The sequence below is a fragment of the Ylistrum balloti genome, unplaced genomic scaffold, assembly GCF_031769215.1.
Source record: "Ylistrum balloti isolate Yb309-2 unplaced genomic scaffold, AGI_CSIRO_Ybal_v1 Utg370944, whole genome shotgun sequence".
Classification (NCBI taxonomy): Eukaryota; Metazoa; Mollusca; class Bivalvia; order Pectinida; family Pectinidae; genus Ylistrum; species Ylistrum balloti.
Genome location: NW_026782532.1, coordinates 152,967 through 174,815, shown reverse-complemented (window position 1 = coordinate 174,815; position 21,849 = coordinate 152,967). Strand labels below are relative to the sequence as shown.

Sequence of the window (21,849 nt, the reverse complement as noted above, 5' to 3'; positions counted from 1 at the left end):
CAGTCAGAAGAATTAGACTGAAGTGTCTTGCCCACAAGCAAGATACAAACTGGGCCGTTTTTCAGCTTCCTGATAAAAACGAACTGTGTCGAATGAAAAGCCGTGAACTACATGCCTCAGATTTTCACCTGGGATTGGCTAACGTCTTACCCACTGATCTACCGAGGTTTTAAATTGTAATAGACTGCTAAAGAACATACTAGGTGATGTTCTTAACGAATATCACTCTTACCAACGTTACAATATAACGTCATGAAATGATGACGTAAAAATCAATTTCAAGTACCAGGCACATATCTAGGGCCGTTATAATTCACCCAGTCATGACGTTGTAGGTCATCAGTGACCGAACAGGAACATCACTGAACATACGAAAGCCAATCACACTCCATCGATAGAAATAGAAGTAAGGTGTTTTGTCTAAGAACACAACAACGACAGCACAGTCAGGTATATTTCTTAGCTTCCTGAGAAACACAAACCGTCACAGGTAGCGATCGTGGAAAAAGCACCTCGGATCTACACTAGAGGTAACGGCTCAAACTATTCTTAAACAAGTTTGAGAGAATGTGTTGTAGTTATCTCGTTATACCTAATTAACCCTTACGAATTGTTACGTTATAGAAAATCACCACGTTCTCCCAATCCACCTTGAAAAGTTCAAATTGAACGTTTTGATAATGTATGACTTCTAAGGAGTCCTGGAGACCTTCGAGGAACATCCATGAATAACTCGATGTTTGCATTACGTTCCCCAATGGGTACCTTTGTTCAGAAGACACACAAGTGTATACCACGAAATTAGAGTTAGATAGAGACGATCCAAACTGTTTACTGCATACAGCTGTTTCGTCCATCGTCAGTAATACTACATCATATAGCTGGTTCGTCCTTCTAGGACTCGTCAGTGATACTTCTTCGTACAGATTTTTCGTCCTTTTAGGACTCGTCAGTGATACATCATACAGGTGTTTTGCAGCCAGTATGCTTCTAAGGTAAATCCAAAGTAATCCAAACAACTGTCAAAATGTGACAAATATCGTTGATAGTCGTTGAGCCATCACACAATATAAAAGATAAAAAAAACACATATTGCATATTTTACGTCCTTTTATTGTGGTAAACGAATGTATGTATCACAGTAATTGTTTAATGAGAGCTTTTCACACTATCTATCCAGGACAGGAAAGAGGATACTCGTGTGTACACGCCAGGAGTTCTGGCGTCGCCACATCCGTATCCCCAAGACACAACACCTGCTAGCTTGTATGCGCCGTTATGTTTACAAACCAGAGGACCACCGGAGTCACCCTAAAAATAGAAATGTTATAAACCACTGTGCATAGCAACCAACCAGCTAGAGTTCAATTAGAGAAACTACATTATATACATAATTATACTTAATACATATTGTCACGGTGCCTTTTTGATGAAAATATAAGGTCACGTACACCTATTCCTAAACATAAACAACCGTTAATTGAAATATTGTATCTTCATTTTAGTATTTCTATCTTCCTTTTTTAGTATTTTTCTTCATTTTCAGTATTTTTTTTATCTTCCTTTTTATTTTTAGTATAGTTTTTCTTCATTTTTAGTATAGTTTTTCTTCATTTTCAGTATTTTTTTTTATCTTCCTTTTTTAGTATTTTTATCTCCCTTTTTATTATTTTTTATCTTTCGTTTTTTTTAGTATTTCTAATTTTCCTATTTTCGTATTTTCTATTTTCCCATTTAAGTATTTTTATCTTCCTTTTCTTATATTTCGTTTTATCATGCTTTTTATATTTTTTTTATCTTTCTTTTTTAGTATTTTTATCTTCCGTTAATTGTATTTTTATCTTTCCTGTTTTAGTTTTTTCCTTTTAGTATTTTTTTTATCTTTCAGTTTTAGTATTTATTTTCTTTCGTTTAATATTTCGTATGTATTTTCATCTTCCTTTTTAGTATCTTTAATCTTCCTTTTTTCGTATTTTATCTTCATTTTTTAGTATTTTTTTTTTCTCCCCTTTTATGTTTTTTTAAACTTTCTTTTTTAGTAATTGTCCTTTTCCTATTTTCGAATTTTTTATCTTCCTTTTTTAGTATTTTATTTATTAGTAGTTTTAATCTTCCTATTTTCATATATTTTATCTTCTTTTTTATTTAAAAATACACAGATTACGTCATTAATTAACATCAAATCTTTGTGATGCAATAGTAATTATATATGTTTGTTGACTATGGTGGTGACAATTTATCAGTACCCTGGTTACATTAATGGAATTTCAACACTGTATTCTCTAAGCTATTCTTTAAAACTACAGACGGGCTTGAATGGCGTTTGCAATCCAAGTGTACACTGTGTTATTTCTTCAGGATAAATTTTAAATTCGTTCTAGTATGTAGCGTATCCAAAAACTGCTTTTCTAAGTACATATGTTTTATACAATGGTAATGACAAACTTGGCTGAAAAATAACTATTTCTAAGGCAAATATTGAAAATTCAAAGAAACAATTCGTTCAATGTCCAGTAAAAAGACTGGATTTTAGAGGAATTTGGCGTCTAAGAGGACTCGACTAATCAGTCAAATCGATTCGACAAAGAACAATGAGACGATTGGTTAAATTAATTACTCTATCAAAGCTATTTCTTTCACCAAACATTTGAATGTCTTACCTGACAAGCGTCTTTTCCACCTTGATTAAGACCTGCGCAGATGTTACCATCGTAGATGGAGTTTCTACCTAAGAAATATTCACACTGGCTGTTTGTTATGATAGGGATGTCTGCCTTCTCAAGGTAGCGGGTCAACGGCGCTCTGCCGTGTTCATCTAAAACAGCAACAGAAGAATAACGTCATGGTAGAAAAAGCATGATGCAAATTAAAAAAGCAGAAACGAAGACAAAATGAAAGTAAAATAAATAAGCTGCAGACTATCAAACAAAATTTCGTAAGTCATGTCATTATTTTTCGTTGGCATTTAGTTTCGTGCTCTAAATTCACAAACTGATATGTCCACGAAATGATAAATACAAAAGCTGACATGATTTATAATCGTTTTTACAAGATTCATCCACGAATAAAAGCCTCAACGAAAATGAATCTTTTTGTAAAACCACGAAATGAAAGCCTCACGAACATATACGATATTGTAGGAGGTGTCGGCAATGTCATGTTGTCACTCTCTAAAATGGATGTGTTTCTCCTATTCACTCGGTTTAGCCCTAAGATAAAGAGGTAGCCTAGGGATTTTAACCAAATGCTTACCATGTGATCTAGAAACCTTTATCCTTAACCAGATCGAAGGTAAAACAATCCTCCTGACCGTTGGACAATAGACAAGTAATCTCACGACACAGGGTTGAGAAGGATGCAGGTTGATAAATATTAAAGTGAAGTTGAACGGTATTGGATACTCGTTAGCTTACCTGGTGGTTCCGTTGGCTACATTGTTCTCACTTTGGACGTGCGTTACTTACTTGGATTGATAAAGATTTACATGGCGGGTATCACAGATGAAGCAGAAGTCGCTTACTCTTTCAGAACACCTCGTCTTATTATCCATGTGCTTTAAGTGCGTTTACGTGTAAATATTTCATATTATGCCTTTGTTTCATCGAATGTTTGAATACTAACAATTAAATTTTCCTTTCATTTCTTTCTTTTTTCTTTAAAAAATCAAACTTTGACATTTGATACATATGTGTTGATTTCATTTTTATTTTCTTTTTTTAATTTTTAACTTTGTGACTGACATTTCTCCATGGTGTTCATTCGTATTCATAGTTGCTGTTGTTGACGCTATAATGACTTTGGGTATTGATAAAGTTGCAAAGTACTAAAACCACAAATAAATAGTAGCATAAATATCAACATGATCATAATCTAAATTCAATAAAACTGGGGCAAACGGAAAATTTACATCGAGACTGCTGAAAAAGTGCAAGGAGAATAATGCCATGTGTTCAAGGAGAGTAAGCGTCCTCTGCTTCATCTACGACACTTGCCATGTACATCCTGACATATCTAATAAGGTAACGTTAGTCTCCTAAGTGAGAACAATATACACAAGAATAAAACCAACACGAAACACGTTCAGCTTCATGTCGCACTAAGACTAGTGAGTCACAAAACATGATATATAAGAATGATTTTTGTTCTATTCACAAAAAATAGTAAACCAACAAACCAAAATAGGTGGCGCCCCAACCGGTGACAATGCACGTGTCTGTGTCGAAACCCTCGTTGTTGTTTGGTAAACATGCCGCTCTAACGTATCTGCCAGAAAGCGTGACGGGGGAAGATAGCTTCATCATAGCTATATCGTTATGATTATTGTGGGAGTTGTAGCCATGATGAACAACAACTGATGACACGTGGTGTATATCGGAGGAGTGAACGTGATGCTGATCATGCACGCCGACTGCAACGGTCCAACCGCGGTGGTTTGTGCTAGAAGAATATTCATATATCATGTATAGTTAACTCAATTTATTATCTGAAATTAATTTCAGTACTAAAATTATTTTAAATCTCCTATCTCATGACTGCGTCCATGAGGCAGTTTTATATAAAGCTGACAATTTGGAAATCAAATACCTTTAAATAGAATCATAATCTAAAGTCAAATTCAATAAAACTAGGACAAAGTAGGACGAAAATTAACATCGAGTATCTTGGAAAAAATACAAGGAAAATTAGACCAGGTGTTCCGAAAGAAAATAAATATGACACATAAAGTGTATATCTTAATTCATACCGGAAAATAGCAGCACATCAATCGCCTTTAATACAATAAACTTGGTTGAATATTTTCGCGACTCGTAGTAAACATGTTAATAGTATTCACATATACTGGGGGTTGAGACATGGTTCTCCTCACAAACACATCTTCAGGATTTTTAAATGAGTTATTTATTTTATGAAACTGGTATATAGAATTTTTTGTCTTTGCCGATCTTGGCCAACAGAAAATCAATATAGTTGAACTTCATAAACTCTCTTAATGAACAATAAAATTTTGTCCACGAGCCAATTGAAACTTTACTGGATACCATTAACAGCACCTCGATTCCTGCAATTCGTCAGAAAGTACAAAAGGTCCCTAATGCCTGTGTGTACGACAAGGTTCTGTTCACTATTCCGTTATAAAAAACGTTCAAGTGGCAACATTGTTCTGAAAAAGGATCTTACAATTTACATTTTGACAGGTATCAAAGTCAAAACGTTGAGAACCATATTTAATAAAGGCAGATATTTTGCTTCACCATTTTCATGTCATGACGGAATTGTCAATGTTATAATATCAAAATCTGATTGGAACAGCCAATGAAAAACGCATCATGATACAGGTCACTACTATAGGCGAATTTAGTGTACAACAAGAGAATTGTAGCATAAAAGAATGAAATCAAAAATCTTTAAGATATGTTGCATATCTCAAGGATTAAATTATTTATACCGCCATAGCTGTTATATGGACGTTAAGCAATATATAGACCAAACCATTGGACAATGTCTCCGTTTTGCCTATGCTGCAGTGTATGTCATATTGACTTACTCTTCGAAACAATGGGCAGCAGTAAGAACCCATTGAGAGTCGATCAGAGTTCCTCCACACAGGTGCTGGTTGGCGTATCGCAGGGATACCTGGATAATTAAAAAAAATTAATTGAAAATCAAAATCCATGAAACGAGAGCAAAATGTGGACTAACGGAATATTTACATGTTCAATACAGAATATACTAGACGACCAGATGTTAAGGAGTGGAAGGTATCATTTTCTACACAATTACAAACATAAACATCGAAGTGTTTGTTACTAAACCAAGAGCAGTCGGATGGCGCAGTGGTAACGACCTAGTCTTTCAGCCAGGTGTCCTAGGTTCTTGCACATGTCATATACATATTAAACTGGTAATACTGTAGTATAGTGATAATGTTTCGTCTTATTGAAATTCATATCGTATAATGCTGTTTTAACGTATCATATGGCTTTAACTGATCTGTGTATTATTTGTGTAATCATTCATGTATATATATTATATATTCATATTTCAGGTTCACGTGATCTACATGTACGTGCATCCAGCTGTGAATTTTCGGTAATTTTCGTGGATATTTATTTTCGTTGATTTAGGAGTTACTATTTAATCGACGAATCTATATTTCCACGTATCAGTTTAAAGTTATTTATGTTAATTCCGTGTGTAGCTTTTTTCCACAAAATAAAAAACGCGAAAAATTGAAGCTTAGATAAATTATTTTGATCTATAGTGTAAAACAGAAACCTCTATAAAGTGGCCAGATCACTCTGTCCCTGTGTCATCCGGTCATATTTTACCTATTGTAATTACAATAAATCTGAAAATCCGGAATTGTACACATTGTTATCGTTTAGGCCCAGGCTATCCCCATTCAATATCACTCATTATTTTCTTAGATGCAACGGGTTAATTCAATGTCATATTTTTGAGGCCCCGAGAAGCAAGTGAAAAAACTAAGACATATTAAAGCGTGCGATGATCACACATGTTAACCTTTGACCCACTGATGTAGGCCTACCTGGGTCACGAGACGTAACACAAATCAAAACTCGGACATGGCACTATCACAAATGTCAAACAAGAACTGATAAGAATGAAAACTTGACCTCTTAAATGTACGCTCAATAAAATGTGTTTCTGTTCTCATTCACCTGCCATGGGAATTCCCCGTGTTGGGCACGGGTTCCTCCGACAATTTTGGTAGTATGTGTAGAGCCGACGAGACTGGTTCCACAGTGGGCTGCAATATATTACGTTGGATAATTCAGACAAGGCAATGTTGCCAAAATCATTTCTCCAAAATCATTCGCTTACATCTGGGATATGAATAAAATGCATGTTTGTTTATAACGTAGAGACACCACCAGCCATTTTCATAATGGGAACTGTTTCTACTGGAGACACTAACAGTCATGGTCATATGGAGACTTGTGTCCAGGGGAGACACAATCAGCCAGGGTCATATGGAGACTTGTGTCCAGGGGAGACACTAATAGTCATGGTCATATGGAGACTTGTGTCCAGGGGAGACACCATCTGCCAGGGTCATATGGAGACTTGTGTTCAGGGGAGACACCATCTGCCAGGGGCATATGGAGACTTGTGTCCAGGGGAGACACTAATAGTCATGGTCATAGGGGGACTGATGTCTATGCGATACACCAACATCAAGAGTCATATAGGAGCGGGTGATCAGGAAAGACATGAACAGCCAAGGTCATATGGGGACCGGTACCTAGGGGAGACACTAATAGTCAGGGTCATAGGGGGACCGAAATCTAGGGGAGACACAAACAGTCAGGGTCATAGGGGGACCGGTACCTAGGGGAGACACAAACAGTCAGGGTCATATGGGGACCGGTACCTAGGGGAGACACAAACAGTCAGGGTCATAGGGGGACCGAAATCTAGGGGAGACACAAACAGTCAGGGTCATAGGGGGACCGGTACCTAGGGGAGACACAAACAGTCAGGGTCATATGGGGGACCGATATCTAGGGGAGACACAAACAGTCAGGGTCATAGGGGGACCGAAATCTAGGGGAGACACAAACAGTCAGGGTCATAGGGGGACCGGTACCTAGGGGAGACACAAACAGTCAGGGTCATATGGGGACCGGTACCTAGGGGAGACACAAACAGTCAGGGTCATAGGGGGACCGAAATCTAGGGGAGACACAAACAGTCAGGGTCATAGGGGGACCGGTACCTAGGGGAGACACAAACAGTCAGGGTCATATGGGGGACCGATATCTAGGGGAGACACAAACAGTCAGGGTCATATGGGGACCGATACCTAGGGGAGATACAAACAGTCAGGATAATATGGGGACCGGTACCTAGGGGAGACACAAACAGTCAGGGTCATAGGGGGACCGGTATCTAGGGGAGACACCAACAGCCAGGGTCATATGGGTACCGGTATCTAGGGGAAATACCAACAGCCATTCATATAGGAACGGGTGTTCAGGAAGGACATCAACAGCAAGCAGAGAAAAATATCAGGAAACAGTGCAGCAAGAAAGGTATGTAATTGGCACTAATTTTCAGTTCGTCAGTGTCTTCTTTCATAAAGACGAAGGAGAGATATACCGGAAAAAAAATGGGATAATAGAGTACTAGTATATAGTTATGAGTTTATTATTATTATTATCATTATTATGACAATCTTAAGGGCCCGTCAACACATAAAAGGTCATTAGGGCCATCAACCGGTAAAACACAAACCGATCCAAAAGGAAATGACATCAAACAAACTAAAAGGTAAAAGACAAATCATTAAAATCTAGAACGGGTATATTATCACAAAATATTACAGCGGTACGTCAGAGTCTATTATATAGACCAACACATTTCAGATAACCTATAATTTTAACTCCACAGTTTCAAAAAGGGTCTTTAGACTTGTTACGTGACGAAAAAATTCTGGAGTGGACAGAAGGTCAATGCAGTCCAATAAAAATGTTTAACGGTGAATGGCTCATCACATCCTATGCACCGCGGATTATCTTCGCCTTTCAATATGTGACTGCAAAAAGTTTGTATGGCCCATCCGAAGACGAGCAAGGACAACCTCGCCTCGGTGGTTGTCTCTATAGCCTGAAGACCATTCACCGATGATAGGTTTTATGGAGTGCAATTCATTAGTGGTATATTGATTCCATTCCTCCTGCCACTGAGCTGTTAAAAATTGTTTGATACATGGTTTAAAATCAGTAAAATGAAGTTTGAAAACCACTGGTGGTAGCAATAAAGCTTACTTTACGGCGCGATCTGCTTTCTCGTTGCCTGGTATTCCCATGTGCCCATGAACCCAGCAAAAAGCAATACAAAAGTTAAAGGCAAGATCATGATATAGTATTAAGGTATTACGAATGAAAATACTTTCGATATTTCTACTGCTAAGACTTTGTAGAACAGAAAGAGAGCCTGAATGGACAACAGCTCTCATTACTTTGTTTCTTTGAATGTATTGAAGGGCGAGGTAGATATCTCGCGCTTCTGCCGAGAATATTGAGGCGTTGTTCGGTAGCCGGCATCCATACTCTTCATCTTGTGTAACCATGGTCGCGTCAAACTTATCATTATCTTTTGAACCATCAGTATATAAATGTAGAATTTTTTTATAGTTTAACTGCAATTTCGAGAAGGATGAACGAAATGTGCAACTGTCAGTATCGGATTTAACCATTTCATAAAGTGAAAAGACAACTTCAGGTAAATTCAAGAGGCAAGGTGGCATTTCTTTCGTTCCAAATGAGTGCATTAGGTTTATATCAATATTTGTGTTTTGTAAAAGAGCGGAAATGGTCTTTGGTTTGCTTTGAAACAAGGTTTTATATCTTGGATCACATACAAGTGAAAACGCAGGATGTGAAGGATGTGACTTTAGCTGAATGGTGTATTGCAAAGCCAATTAATTTCGACGGCTATATAGTGATGGTTCCATAGAGGCGCGCTGTAGGTGTGGTCTTAAAAGCTCCAAGAGCGAGTTTAGAGCCTGGTGATGAACTGTATCTAACAATTTGAGATATAAAAGTCAAGCAGAACCATACACAATAGAACCGTAGTCTAATTTTGATATAATAAGAGCTTTATAAAGTCTTAGCAAAACGTTTCTCTCAGTTCCCCAACCAGTGTGGCACACCACCTTCAGAACTTTCAGTGCCTTAAGACATTTGGCTTTAAGGTATTTTTATACAGTGGTGATTAATTTCAAAAGTATGAACATTCAGAAACAAATAGGGAATTCAGAATGAAATAAAATTATAACATTACATATTCTTATGTAAAATACTTTTGTTGATCTTACTTTCTTTGGTGTGTTTCTACTGTTCAATATCAATGTCCGGGTGCATGGCTAAAGACAACGGAGGTTTCATCAAAATACAACACTTACCAACATTTCCGGAATTTCCGCCAGAACCACTACTGCTGCTACTAGAGGTGGAGTGAGATGAGGTGCAACACATTTCTAGAAACCCACAGTAATTCAGTGTGTAAGACTCGCCCACGGTACAACCCTGGTAGAGGCTTTCACAATGACCACCGTAGGTGTTCACGCATACTGAAATAGATAAGATTTTTGGCTAAGAAGCGTTTCTGTCCGTAAACGATGTTTGGCTCATCGGAAAGTTATTTAAAATTTTATGAAAAAAAGACACATGTGAATGACAATTTAATACTACTTTAGAAGTAGATACACTAGAGCCAAACAATCAACTAAACTACGTCAAACAACTGTTTCGTCCTTTTAGGTCCTATCACAGATGCTACGGACCCGAATTTTGAAACAAATGAAGCGACGTCGGAAGATCGAAAGAACCTGAAGGTGCATAATCCCATAATTACATACATTTCACATTGCTTATGTATCTGATAATGTTAATAAACTATCCTAGCATTTACATAACTGCCATACCTATAAAACACATGGTCAAGTTTACAATGAGCAAATTCTCTTTTTTGTTATGTTTGAGATGACGTTTTAGACGTCAGAAATGCCAGGAATTGTTGATCTTACTTCAAACAGACCTATGGACATTTTACTGTACAGGTTATATACAGTGCTCATTAACGTGTTATAGTAATTTATATATATATATATCTGATACTGGTGGCAATTTGTGGCGGGGTTACATTATCATTAATTAGGAACGTATCTGATACTGGTGGCAATTTGTGGCGGGGTTACATTATCATTAAATAGGAACGTATCTGATACTGGTGGCAATTTGTGGCTGAGTTACATTATCATTAATTAGGAACGTATCTGATACTGGTGGCAATTTGTGGCTGAGTTACATTATCATTAATTAGGAACGTATCTGATACTGGTGGCAATTTGTGGCGGGGTTACATTATCATTAATTAGGAACGTATCTGATACTGGTGGCAATTTGTGGCGGGGTTACATTATCATTAATTAGGAACGTATCTGATACTGGTGGCAATTTGTGGCTGAGTTACATTATCATTAATTAGGAACGTATCTGATACTGGTGGCAATTTGTGGCTGAGTTACATTATCATTAATTAGGAACGTATCTGATACTGGTGGCAATTTGTGGCTGAGTTACATTATCATTAATTAGGAACGTATCTGATACTGGTGGCAATTTGTGGCTGAGTTACATTATCATTAATTAGGAACGTATCTGATACTGGTGGCAATTTGTGGCTGAGTTACATTATCATTAATTAGGAACGTATCTGATACTGGTGGCAATTTGTGGCTGAGTTACATTATCATTAATTAGGAACGTATCTGATACTGGTGGCAATTTGTGGCTGAGTTACATTATCCTTTATATGTACTTCCAAGTAACCTACAAAATCAACAACATGATGAAAATACCAAAACTGTTTGATTTCTATAAAAACAGGAAGTCGTACATTATATGTGCCGTATGGCATCGATCAGTTCTACCGTCACAAGTTATTGGGTGCAGAAGACTGTAATTCTATACGGTTATACATGCGTCTGTCTGTCTGTCTGTCTGTCTGTCAGGCTGTCCATCTGTCTTTCTGTCTGTCTGTCTGTCCGTCTGTCTAGCTGTCTGGGTGTCTGTTTGTCTGTCCGTCTGTATTTCTGTTTTTCAGTCCGTCTGTCTGTCTGAGTGTCTGTCCATCTGTCTGTCTGTCTGTCTGTCAAAACACGAGTGCTTTCATTATGAATATTTCGATTGCCGAGGCTGAAGCCTATGAAATAAATCGTGACCACAAGAATAATTCCAGACTGACAATGAGAATTTGGACCAATGTGTCGTTTTAGTTTATCCGTTATGTTAACGAAAAATGGTGATAGACATATTTATATATCAAAGGACATTTCAAAAATTGCTGAAACAGCATAGTTCAAAATTAAATAGTTCATCAACAAATGAATGCTTATTGTTGACAGTTTATTAAGGAATAATGCATGTCTATATCACAAAATTAATGTTTTGCGTGAAAAGAGTTTCTTGAAAACATGATAATGGAAACAAACATGAATTAATATATACATACATATTGAGAATATCCCGTATTAATTAAATCTTTATTTCTAATTGCAAATATACATCTTACATCAATGTAATCACTTCCATCGGTAAGTATTTGAATATTTTAAAATACTGACCTGAAGCATAGGCATTGCAAACAAGAGAAAATAGAAAGATCGACGAAAACAGGGGACCTGACATCTTGGCGATACGACACAGAGTGGCACGGCTCCTTGTCGTAACTGCTGATTGTCTACGAGGCTTGCCTGGGAAATAGCATATGCATGCATGATGTCATAACTATGCATATATCACGTGACATTTTTGGCCCTTCTTTAATGTTTTGGCCGGATTTCCTTGTTGAGACTGATTGCGTCATAGCAGACAGTCTTCAGAAATCCAGGGTGAATTTCATTTTATCGTTCGTTTGACACAGTGTCTGTGATGACTTATCGCCATCCCTCGACCGTCGTGTACTGTCCGCTGTAAACGTTTCATACCTTTCTTATCTAGATCCAAAAACATCGGTAGCTCAACATTGTTGCAGTTTGAAACGTGATTTCTATTGATGTAAAAAGGTACTCAATATTCTTACCTGAACAATGGGCCTCTGTTTATAGATTCAGAATATGGCTCATATTTCATTCTCGTGATGTAATTAATGAGTAATGCTTTACATGAATAATTCTGAGAAAATTATGAAAAAATGGTGTTATTTTATGGTCGATTTGAAACCCAAAACTTCTCACGTTCAACCGGTAAAATTGTGACAAGATTTTGCATTCAACTAAGTTTTTTTATGTCATCTTTGTCACATTTTGGTTTTGATTGGAAACAAATCCAACAATATTCTTTTGAAATGAGATTTTCTATCGTGTATAAATAATTCCCACTACATCTAAATACTGAAGTGTTAGTTTTGATGAAGAGTTAGTAGTTTTAACAGGTGTAGCCTATATTGTTTCATTGTTTGTTGAAATAAGCGCAAAAAATAACTCCGGTTTATCTTGAGTCAAAAGTCAAAATTACAATATTAGATGTGTCAAATTACAACGTCTTCTTTCTCTCTCTCTCTCTCTCTCTCTCTCTCTCTCTCTCTCTCTCTCTCTCTCTCTCTCTCTCTCTCTCTCTCTCTCTCTCTCTCTCTCTCTCTCTCTCTCTCTCTCTCTCTCTCTCTCTCTCTCTATGTGTGTGTTTTTTTTTTGTTTTTGTTTTTGGTTTTTTTTTTGGGGGGGGGGGGGGGGGGATGTTTGTCTTAAGAGCTTGTTATACGGAAACTTGATTTACCTCCCTTTATCCGTTTTCGAAAGCAATAAAAAATGTTTAGGTCTCTGGAGTCGTTTTCCGTAGTCTTACAAAATGTTAGAAATGCCGTTTGAATCAGTTTGCAAATTTGTTTTGAAAATGTGTCGTTTTAAAAATATCAGAGGAAAAAACATAACAAACAAAACTCGGTATGCGGTGACACAAAGATCAAAAGCAGGGCGTACAAGTTTGTACCCTCATTTAGATTCTCATCCGTCAAAAATATCAATAAATGTTAAGTTAATTCATTTATTTCATTTTAAAGAGTTTACGTGATATTTTCCACCTTTCTGTCTTTTCTCACGATTAGCTTCTAAAAATAGTTCATTACCATGAGCACGTGGTTGTGTTTACAACAGTTTGTCACATGGTACATAAAGGTCACGCCCCCTTACACATACAACTTCCGGTAAGATGGCCGAAAAGGAATATGCTTTTTTGCAGCAGTAGATACGTCAACATTATGAAATAGGAGGTGCTGATTCTACAAGATAAATGATGATATCAAAACAGTGATTTCCACGAATTCGTGATAAAATGAACGTAAGTTGTGTCGGCATGGTTTCTGAATATGTTACTAAACATTCCATATTTCTCAAAACAAATCCTGTTCTGTTTATTTTTTCCTCTATTAGTTGCCAAAGTCAAGATATTTTGTCAAATCTGGAGCATAAAAACCTCTAGAATATAAAATATTACTGTAACTCATTCTTCTTAAATGCTGTGTTATCAGGAAAACCTGTGTATAACTATATAATGCATAATGTTTGCCGGTATTGCGTTGCCATACACCTGTCTATTTCGAGTATTTAATTTCAACGAATTACTTTATCCGGTCACAGGGGCATACCTTGTAGTCTGATCTATTCTGACGTTCTGTCGACTTTCTGTACTGGTCTGGAGCTGGTTAAACGACATGAAAAGTCGACAGAACGTCAATAATTTGGACTTGTCTAGATGAGTTAATTATCTTTTGACTGATCGGGTGGGAGAGTGGTCAGAATACACCTTTATATTTAGATACACTCCTGTGTGAAAATAAAAAAAAAATACATAGTAACAATTAAACTTGAATATTCATGCTTAATCGTAGTCAGTATATAGATAATTGAACTGATTATATAACTGAAGTGCAAATTAGGTTAATACCTGGCCTCTTGCTACCAGCCCTCCCAACCACACCCCACCTTTCCCTTACTACCAGCCCTCCCAACCACACCCCACTTTTCCCTTGTTACAAGCCCTCCCAACCACACCCCACCTTTTCCTTGCTACCAGCCGTCCCAACCACACCCTACCTTTCCCTTACTACAAGCCATCCCAACCACACCCTACCTTTCCCTTACTACCAGCCCTCCCAACCACACCCCACCTTTCCCTTACTACCAGCCCTCCCAACCACACCCCACCTTTTCCTTGCTACGAGCCCTCCCAACCACACCCTACCTTTTCCTTCCTACCAGCCCTCCCAACCACACCCCACCTTTCCCTTACTACCAGCCCTACCAACCACACCCTACCTTTTTCTTACTACCAGCCTTCCCAACCACACCCCACCTTTCCCTTGTTACCAGCCCTCCCAACCACACCCTACCTTTCCCTTACTACCAGCCCTCCCAACCACACCCTACCTTTCCCTTACTACCAGCCATCCCAACCACACCCTACCTTTTCCTTCCTACCAGCCCTCCCAACCACACCCTACCTTTCCCTTACTACCAGCCCTCCCAACCACACCCTACCTTTTTCTTACTACCAGCCTTCCCAACCACACCCCACCTTTCCCTTGTTACCAGCCCTCCCAACCACACCCTACCTTTCCCTTACTACCAGCCCTCCCAACTACACCCTACCTTTTCCTTCCTACCAGCCCTTCCAATCACACCCCACCTTTCCCTTACTACCAGCCCTCCCAATCACACCCCACTTTTCCCTTACTACCAGCCCTCCCAACCACACCCTACCTTTCCCTTACTACCAGCCCTCCCAACCACACCCTACCTTTCCCTTGTTACCAGCCCTCCCAACTACACCCCACCTTACCCTTGTTACCAGCCCTCCCAGCCACACCCCACCTTTCCCTTGTTACCAGCCTTCCCAACCACACCCCACCTTTCCCTTACTACCAGCCCTCCCAACCACACCCCACTTTTCCCTTACTACCAGCCCTCCCAACCACACCCTACCTTTCCCTTCCTACCAGCCCTCCCAACCACACCCCTCCTTTTCCTTCCTACCAGCCTTCCCAACCACACCCTACCTTTCCCATGTGTTTTTGGTAGAAGAATTTTTATCTGCTGACAGGTTTGCGATATAAACCTGGCTGTTGACATGTAATCTGAACAAAACACCAGACTACTACGATATGTCAATCCTTTCATAAGTAGTCATTGTCAATGATGCTTTTAGTCATCAGACAAAATTTCACATATTAATAATATTAATGAATTTATTCAGGATAAATATGTACAGATTTGTGTACAAAACATATGAATATATGGCACATATAACATGTTATACATAATCAGGAATAAGTTGTTAGCTATATCTTTAATGTATCAGCTAGTTATAATTATTAATAAAGACAAAAGCACATATATCCTAGGATTTCTCAAAAAAACGTTAAAACGCTTTTTTCCATTGGGGGGTCCTTAAAATGGATTTACAAATGTGTTTCCCTCACTGATATACATAATAACTATCATGATTCTCTTATATTTTGTTTTGAAAGTGACGTTTCACTTGGATTTTGAACTTAAGCATGTTAAAGTAGAATGTTGTAGATTCTTTACCTTGTAATGATGGGAGACTGACATTATATGCTGAAGATCGAGTATTTTGTAGACATGGATTCTTTTTAAAGGAATTATACATATAGTTTGAAGCCTTTCATGGAAAGACATTAAACATATGATTCAGTCTGATTTGACTAACCCTATAATTAATGTCAAACATGTTTGTATGCAAAAAATCACTGCATCTTATATCATGCCTGTTTTGAACATTCAAAATAAATCTTATTACTTTGTTTTGTGCTACCTGTAATTTATGTTTTAGATTTTTGACAACCCTTCATACCAACCAGCATACCCATAGTCAAAAATGACAAAGAATCAATGCCGAGCAAAGAGTTTCTCAACCTATACAATAGACATTGCTCATTTCTGTAGTGAAATTTTAGTCACTGATTTACTTTTTTAACAATTGAATCTACTATTTCTTCACCCGATAGCAAATCGTTAAGGTCTATACCAAGATATTTTATACTCTTCATAACTTGAATGTCATGATTATTGCACAATATTTTAAAATTCATATTTGTAGCTTTTTCCAATTTTAAGGTAAAAGTAAGGAAGTGGTCACTTACAGTAACCACTCCAGATTGACGGACGTTTTCTGGAATATTACACAATATATGATCAATTACGGGAAGTTTCAGTTATTCTTGTCGGTTCTTTTATGAGTTGGGTTAGGCCATGCAATTTTAAGACATTTTCTTACATTTTAAATAGAGCATTTTTCGAAACTATTAAACATATGTTAAAATCTCCTAAAATGAAGATATCACAATCGGATGCTATACGAGATAGGAACATTTCTAACCTATCAGGAAATATTGTTTGAGTTAGAGGACGGGAACATGTTCCTCTAAATATTGGTTTTGTTTTCTATAAAAAATATTTCATCAGATTCTGTGGTCTACTGAAATATAACAGGGGTAAATGTAAGACCTTTATGGACATAACAAACTCCGTCCCCATAGTGGTCTCTGTCTTTTCTAAGTGTATGATATCCTTCAATCCCTACTTCCGTGTTAGTAATCGAGCTATATAGCTATGTTTCAGTGATACATATTACAGCAGCATTCGTTCTGTTAGCAATGATCTGGAGTTCTTGCACCTTTTTTAGCAATGATCTGATGTTCAGATGAAGAAAATAAAGTCCCTTTTTACTAAAAGTTTGAAACAGGTCTGATTCTGATTCATGCATTTTATGTTGTGTATGAATGTTGGCACTTATTCGCGTGTAGCAAGAATCTGCACAGTTTGTCTTTTCTTTAAATCGCCCTGCGTCCGTTGTCCGTCCGTCCGTAAATAATTCTTGTTACTAATTCTTGTCGCTATTTCTGGAAGAGCACTGGATAGATCTTTGTCAAATTTCATATGGAGCTTCCCCATGGTCCCTAATTGAGCATTTTACCTTTTTTGGACTGATCAGAATTCAAAATGGCTGACAGGCGGCCATCTTGGAGTTTGAAAGTAAAAGTTTGTTACTGCTATTTCTGTGAAAGCACTGGATGGATCTTTCTCAAATTTCATATGCAGGTTCCCCTTGGTCCCTAGTTGTGCATTGTACCTTTTTTGAACTGATTCGAATTCAAGATGGATGACAGGCGGCCATCTTGGATTTTGGAAGTAAAAGTTTGTTATTGCTATTTTTTGAAAAGTACTGGATGGATCTTTCTCAAATTTCATATGCAGTTTCCCCTTGGTCCCTAGTTGTGCATTGTACCTTTTTTGGACTGATTCAAATTCAAGATGGCAGACAGGTGGCCATCTTGGATTTTGAATGTAAAAGTTTGTTACTGCTATTTCTTGGAAAGTACTGGATGGATCTTTCTCAAATTTTATATGCAGGTTCCCTTTGGTTCCAAGTTGTGCATTATACCTTTTTTTACGGATCCAAAACCAAGATCGCTGACAGGCAGCCATCTTGGATTTTGAGAGTAAAATCTTGTTACTGCTATATCTGACGAAGTACTGGATGGATCCTTCTGATATTTCATAGATATTGGTTTCCCTTGGTCCCTAGTTGTGCATTGTACCTTTTTTGGACTGACTTGAAATCAAGGTGGCCCACAGGCAGCCATCTTGGATGTCAACAGTAATACAGCACAAGCATATTGTCCATTATCCACCTGTAACTGACTGCTATCTAATAATACTTTGGGATCTTTCTCAAATGATATTTGCTAATAGGTGCTTAATAAAAATATCTTGTGCCATCATTGAGTACATTCAATGAAGACCAGTTCATGAACATTAACAACACCCGTAACACACAAAAAAAAATAAACAAATCTTCAAAAACTGAAAACAGATCCTCAAATGGTGGGCGCCAAGATCCCTCTGGGATTTCTTGTTTAATAGTGTCTTGTATTTCATTTGCAATATTTTTCAAATTACTCATAAACCCAGATTTGGCTAGTTAGTCCTTGAATGTGATTCTAACTGATCGTGCTTTGGTATTTCCGGTTTGTGGTCTCATACCAAGCCTAGTAATCTTTGCAGCTTTCTCCACATCTGTTTTCATAATTCTGCGTATTTGTTCTATGAATAAACTGTCTTCCTTCTTCCTAGTTTCAAGCTTTTCAGACACTGCTTCATTGATGTTGAAAATTATTACATTATTCTCTTGAGCTTTTCGTTGGTTAATCTCAGTTAGAACTTCCTTGGGTTTGGCGACTGGTTGATTAGATATTTCAGGTCGTTGTTACTGAATTAGATATTTCAGGTCCCGTCGTTGTTACTGAATTAGATATTTCAGGTTAGATATTTCAGGTCCCGTTGTTGTTACTGAATTAGATATTTCAGGTCCCGTCGCTGTTACTGAATTAGACATTTCAGGTCCCGTCGTTGTTACTGAATTAGATATTTCAGGTCCCGTCGTTGTTACTGAATTAGATATTTCAGGTCCCGTCGTTGTTACTGAATTAGATATTTCAGGTCCCGTCGTTGTTACTGAATTAGATATTTCAGGTCCCGTCGTTGTTACTGAATTAGATATTTCAGGTCCCGTCGTTGTTACTGAATTAGATATTTCAGGTCCCGTCGTTGTTACTGAATTAGATATTTCAGGTCCCGTCGTTGTTAATGAATTAGATATTTCAGGTCCCGTCGTTGTTACTGAATTAGATATTTCAGGTCCCGTCGTTGTTACTGAATTAGATATTTCAGGTCCCGTCGTTGTTACTGAATTAGATATTTCAGGTCCCGTCGTTGTTCCTGAATTAGATATTTCAGGTCCTGTCATTGTTACTAAATTAGATATTTCAGGTCCCGTCGTTGTTACTGAATTAGATATTTCAGGTCCCGTGTCATTGTTACTAAATTAGATATTTCAGGTCCCGTCGTTGTTACTGAATTAGATATTTCAGGTCCCGTTTTTGTTACTGAATTGTATTTCAACTGAATTAGATATTTCAGGTCCCGTCGTTGTTAATGAATTAGATATTTCAGGTCCCGTCGTTGTTACTGAATTAGATATTTCAGGTCCCGTCGTTGTTAATGAATTAGATATTTCAGGTCCCGTCGTTGTTACTGAATTAGATATTTCAGGTCCCGTCGTTGTTAATGAATTAGATATTTCAGGTCCCGTCGTTGTTAATGAATTAGATATTTCAGGTCCCGTCGTTGTTACTGAATTAGATATTTCAGGTCCCGTCGTTGTTAATGAATTAGTCGTTGTTACTGAATTAGATATTTCAGGTCCCGTCGTTGTTACTGAATTAGATATTTCAGGTCCCGTCGTTGTTAATGAATTAGATAATTCAGGTCCCGTCGTTGTTAATGAATTAGATATTTCAGGTCCCGTCTTTGTTACTGAATTAGAATGAACTACTTTCCATGCATTCTTTAGTTCAGCTTCTATAAGTTCTTTCTTTTCACATATTATTACTGTATATCTATTTTTTGTCTGATTGTCGATATAGTTTTTGAGGAAACGGTTGAAACATGAATTCAGATCACTTCATGTGTGTGAGATTAAGCTGTCATGGCAGCCATTTATTGTGTTTTGATTCATTATTAGTTCTGTTAGTTTCAAACTCATCATTATGTAAATCTTGGACTCATGCTTTTCCTGCGAGACTTGTCCAAATTATGAAACCAAATGGGAATCCTCAAACTTTTGAAAAACTTGTTCTGAACTTTACAGGAAAAAATATGAGCTAAAAAGAGTGATTAGTATATATCATTTTTCAAAACTTCAACAAGCTGTGATATGTATGTTTTGAATGACTGCTGTTGTGTGTACTCCACCTGACTTATAGCGGTGGTCTACACATTTTTGATGTTGTCAAAGCTACAAAATTTTAATCTTTATTCAGACAAACTTCTAGGGTAAAAAATATTCAGGTTTTAGTTTTTTGATGATGTAAATTTATCATTCCTCTCATCAGCAGTAGAAGCTGAGGGGAGAAAGTTTGTTTACTAGGTACATCATCCTGTGTGAAAATTCAGGGTCATTTGAAGGTGGTATCTACTTGTAGAAGCTGGTTGCTGTCCACACTGAATAACATTTGGGAAGGTGTTCCGTCACATCATCCATATCAATAAGGGTAGAATATCTTGCCAGGTCAGCACTAACTGATCCGTTTCTCAACTTTGTGAGAAATATTAACCACCATAGATAGGGATACTTCGATCTTCATCCAAGGATAGGAAATCCAGGACTCCTAATAATCTGAGGTATTGCAGCTTTAGGGGAAATTGTGAGGGGAAAATTGATCTGCAAAATCTGTTTATGATTTCCTGTATAACAATTCATGGTGCATAAAGCAAGACTCTAAAACCTGAAGACATTATACAGCTAAATGTGTAAGTCTCCCACATATGTATTATTCAGTAATTAGATATAGGTACCAGCCACTACATGAATACACGGTCAGAAAATGACCCTAACTGTACATTTAGGTGTGAAACACAGCAAGCAAACAAACTAGAGGCTGTGATAGCGTGGCAGATTAAGCAGTAACCTATGTAACCTCGGGTAAAGATCCAAGGTCCGTGGTTCAACACTCACTACTCATAGCCAATGTATGCTGACATGGTTATGACTTTGGGCAAAACACTTTTCCTAATTGTTCTGGATCTCATGTGATGGGCCTCTTGTATGTTGTTCAGTGAGGTAACCACCAGAGACTCTGTCTGTTCACAGGATAACACAAACAACATACAAACATGCACATAAAGTAATTGTTCGACATTCTATGTTCCTAATGAAAAGATGGTAATATGGCTCTGATGTTATTTTGAGAATACAAACGACTGAGAAATTGTTTTAGTGTGATTACATTAGCTCTGTAGGACATACATGAAATAGCTTTACTCGTGTCCATTTGTCCTTCACATTGTTACAGTAAGGTGGCCACCAGTCAAGGATAAAGGATCAAAGGTCACATTTGATAGCTAGCTACTGCAAAGTTGTCGAGCAATGAAACAGTTTATCGGTTGAAAAAAATTAATGCCTCTGAACTTCAATGATTTTAATTTACTTATAAACCAAAATATATTTAATTAATTTAACAAATCAAATTTTAAGGATAATGAATTTTTTTACACTCAGATTAAGGTCTGATATTTTGACTGATAGGATTTTCACTCAACTTCCAGTATTCTGTAGTTGAGGGACCCTGATTGAGATTTTTATCCTGTTGAATGCCTTCATACTTAGATGCATGGGAACTAGGACATTCATATTGTTGACATTTTCAAGTCTTTAAAGAAAACATTGTATTCCAGATATA

General features: G+C 37.4%; 1 protein-coding gene across 1 annotated transcript; it reads right to left on the bottom strand.

The window, feature by feature from the left end:
* Positions 1–1,149: 1,149 nt before the first annotated feature.
* Positions 1,150–12,542, bottom strand: LOC132559586 (trypsin-7-like). The gene is made up of 8 exons (XM_060224216.1): positions 12,518–12,542; positions 12,155–12,283; positions 9,932–10,099; positions 6,684–6,772; positions 5,546–5,634; positions 4,175–4,437; positions 2,661–2,815; positions 1,150–1,311 (listed from the first exon to the last, which is right to left on the bottom strand). The coding sequence occupies exons 1-8, from the start codon at positions 12,540–12,542 to the stop codon at positions 1,150–1,152; spliced, it is 1,080 nt and encodes a 359-aa protein (XP_060080199.1).
* Positions 12,543–21,849: the final 9,307 nt, after the last annotated feature.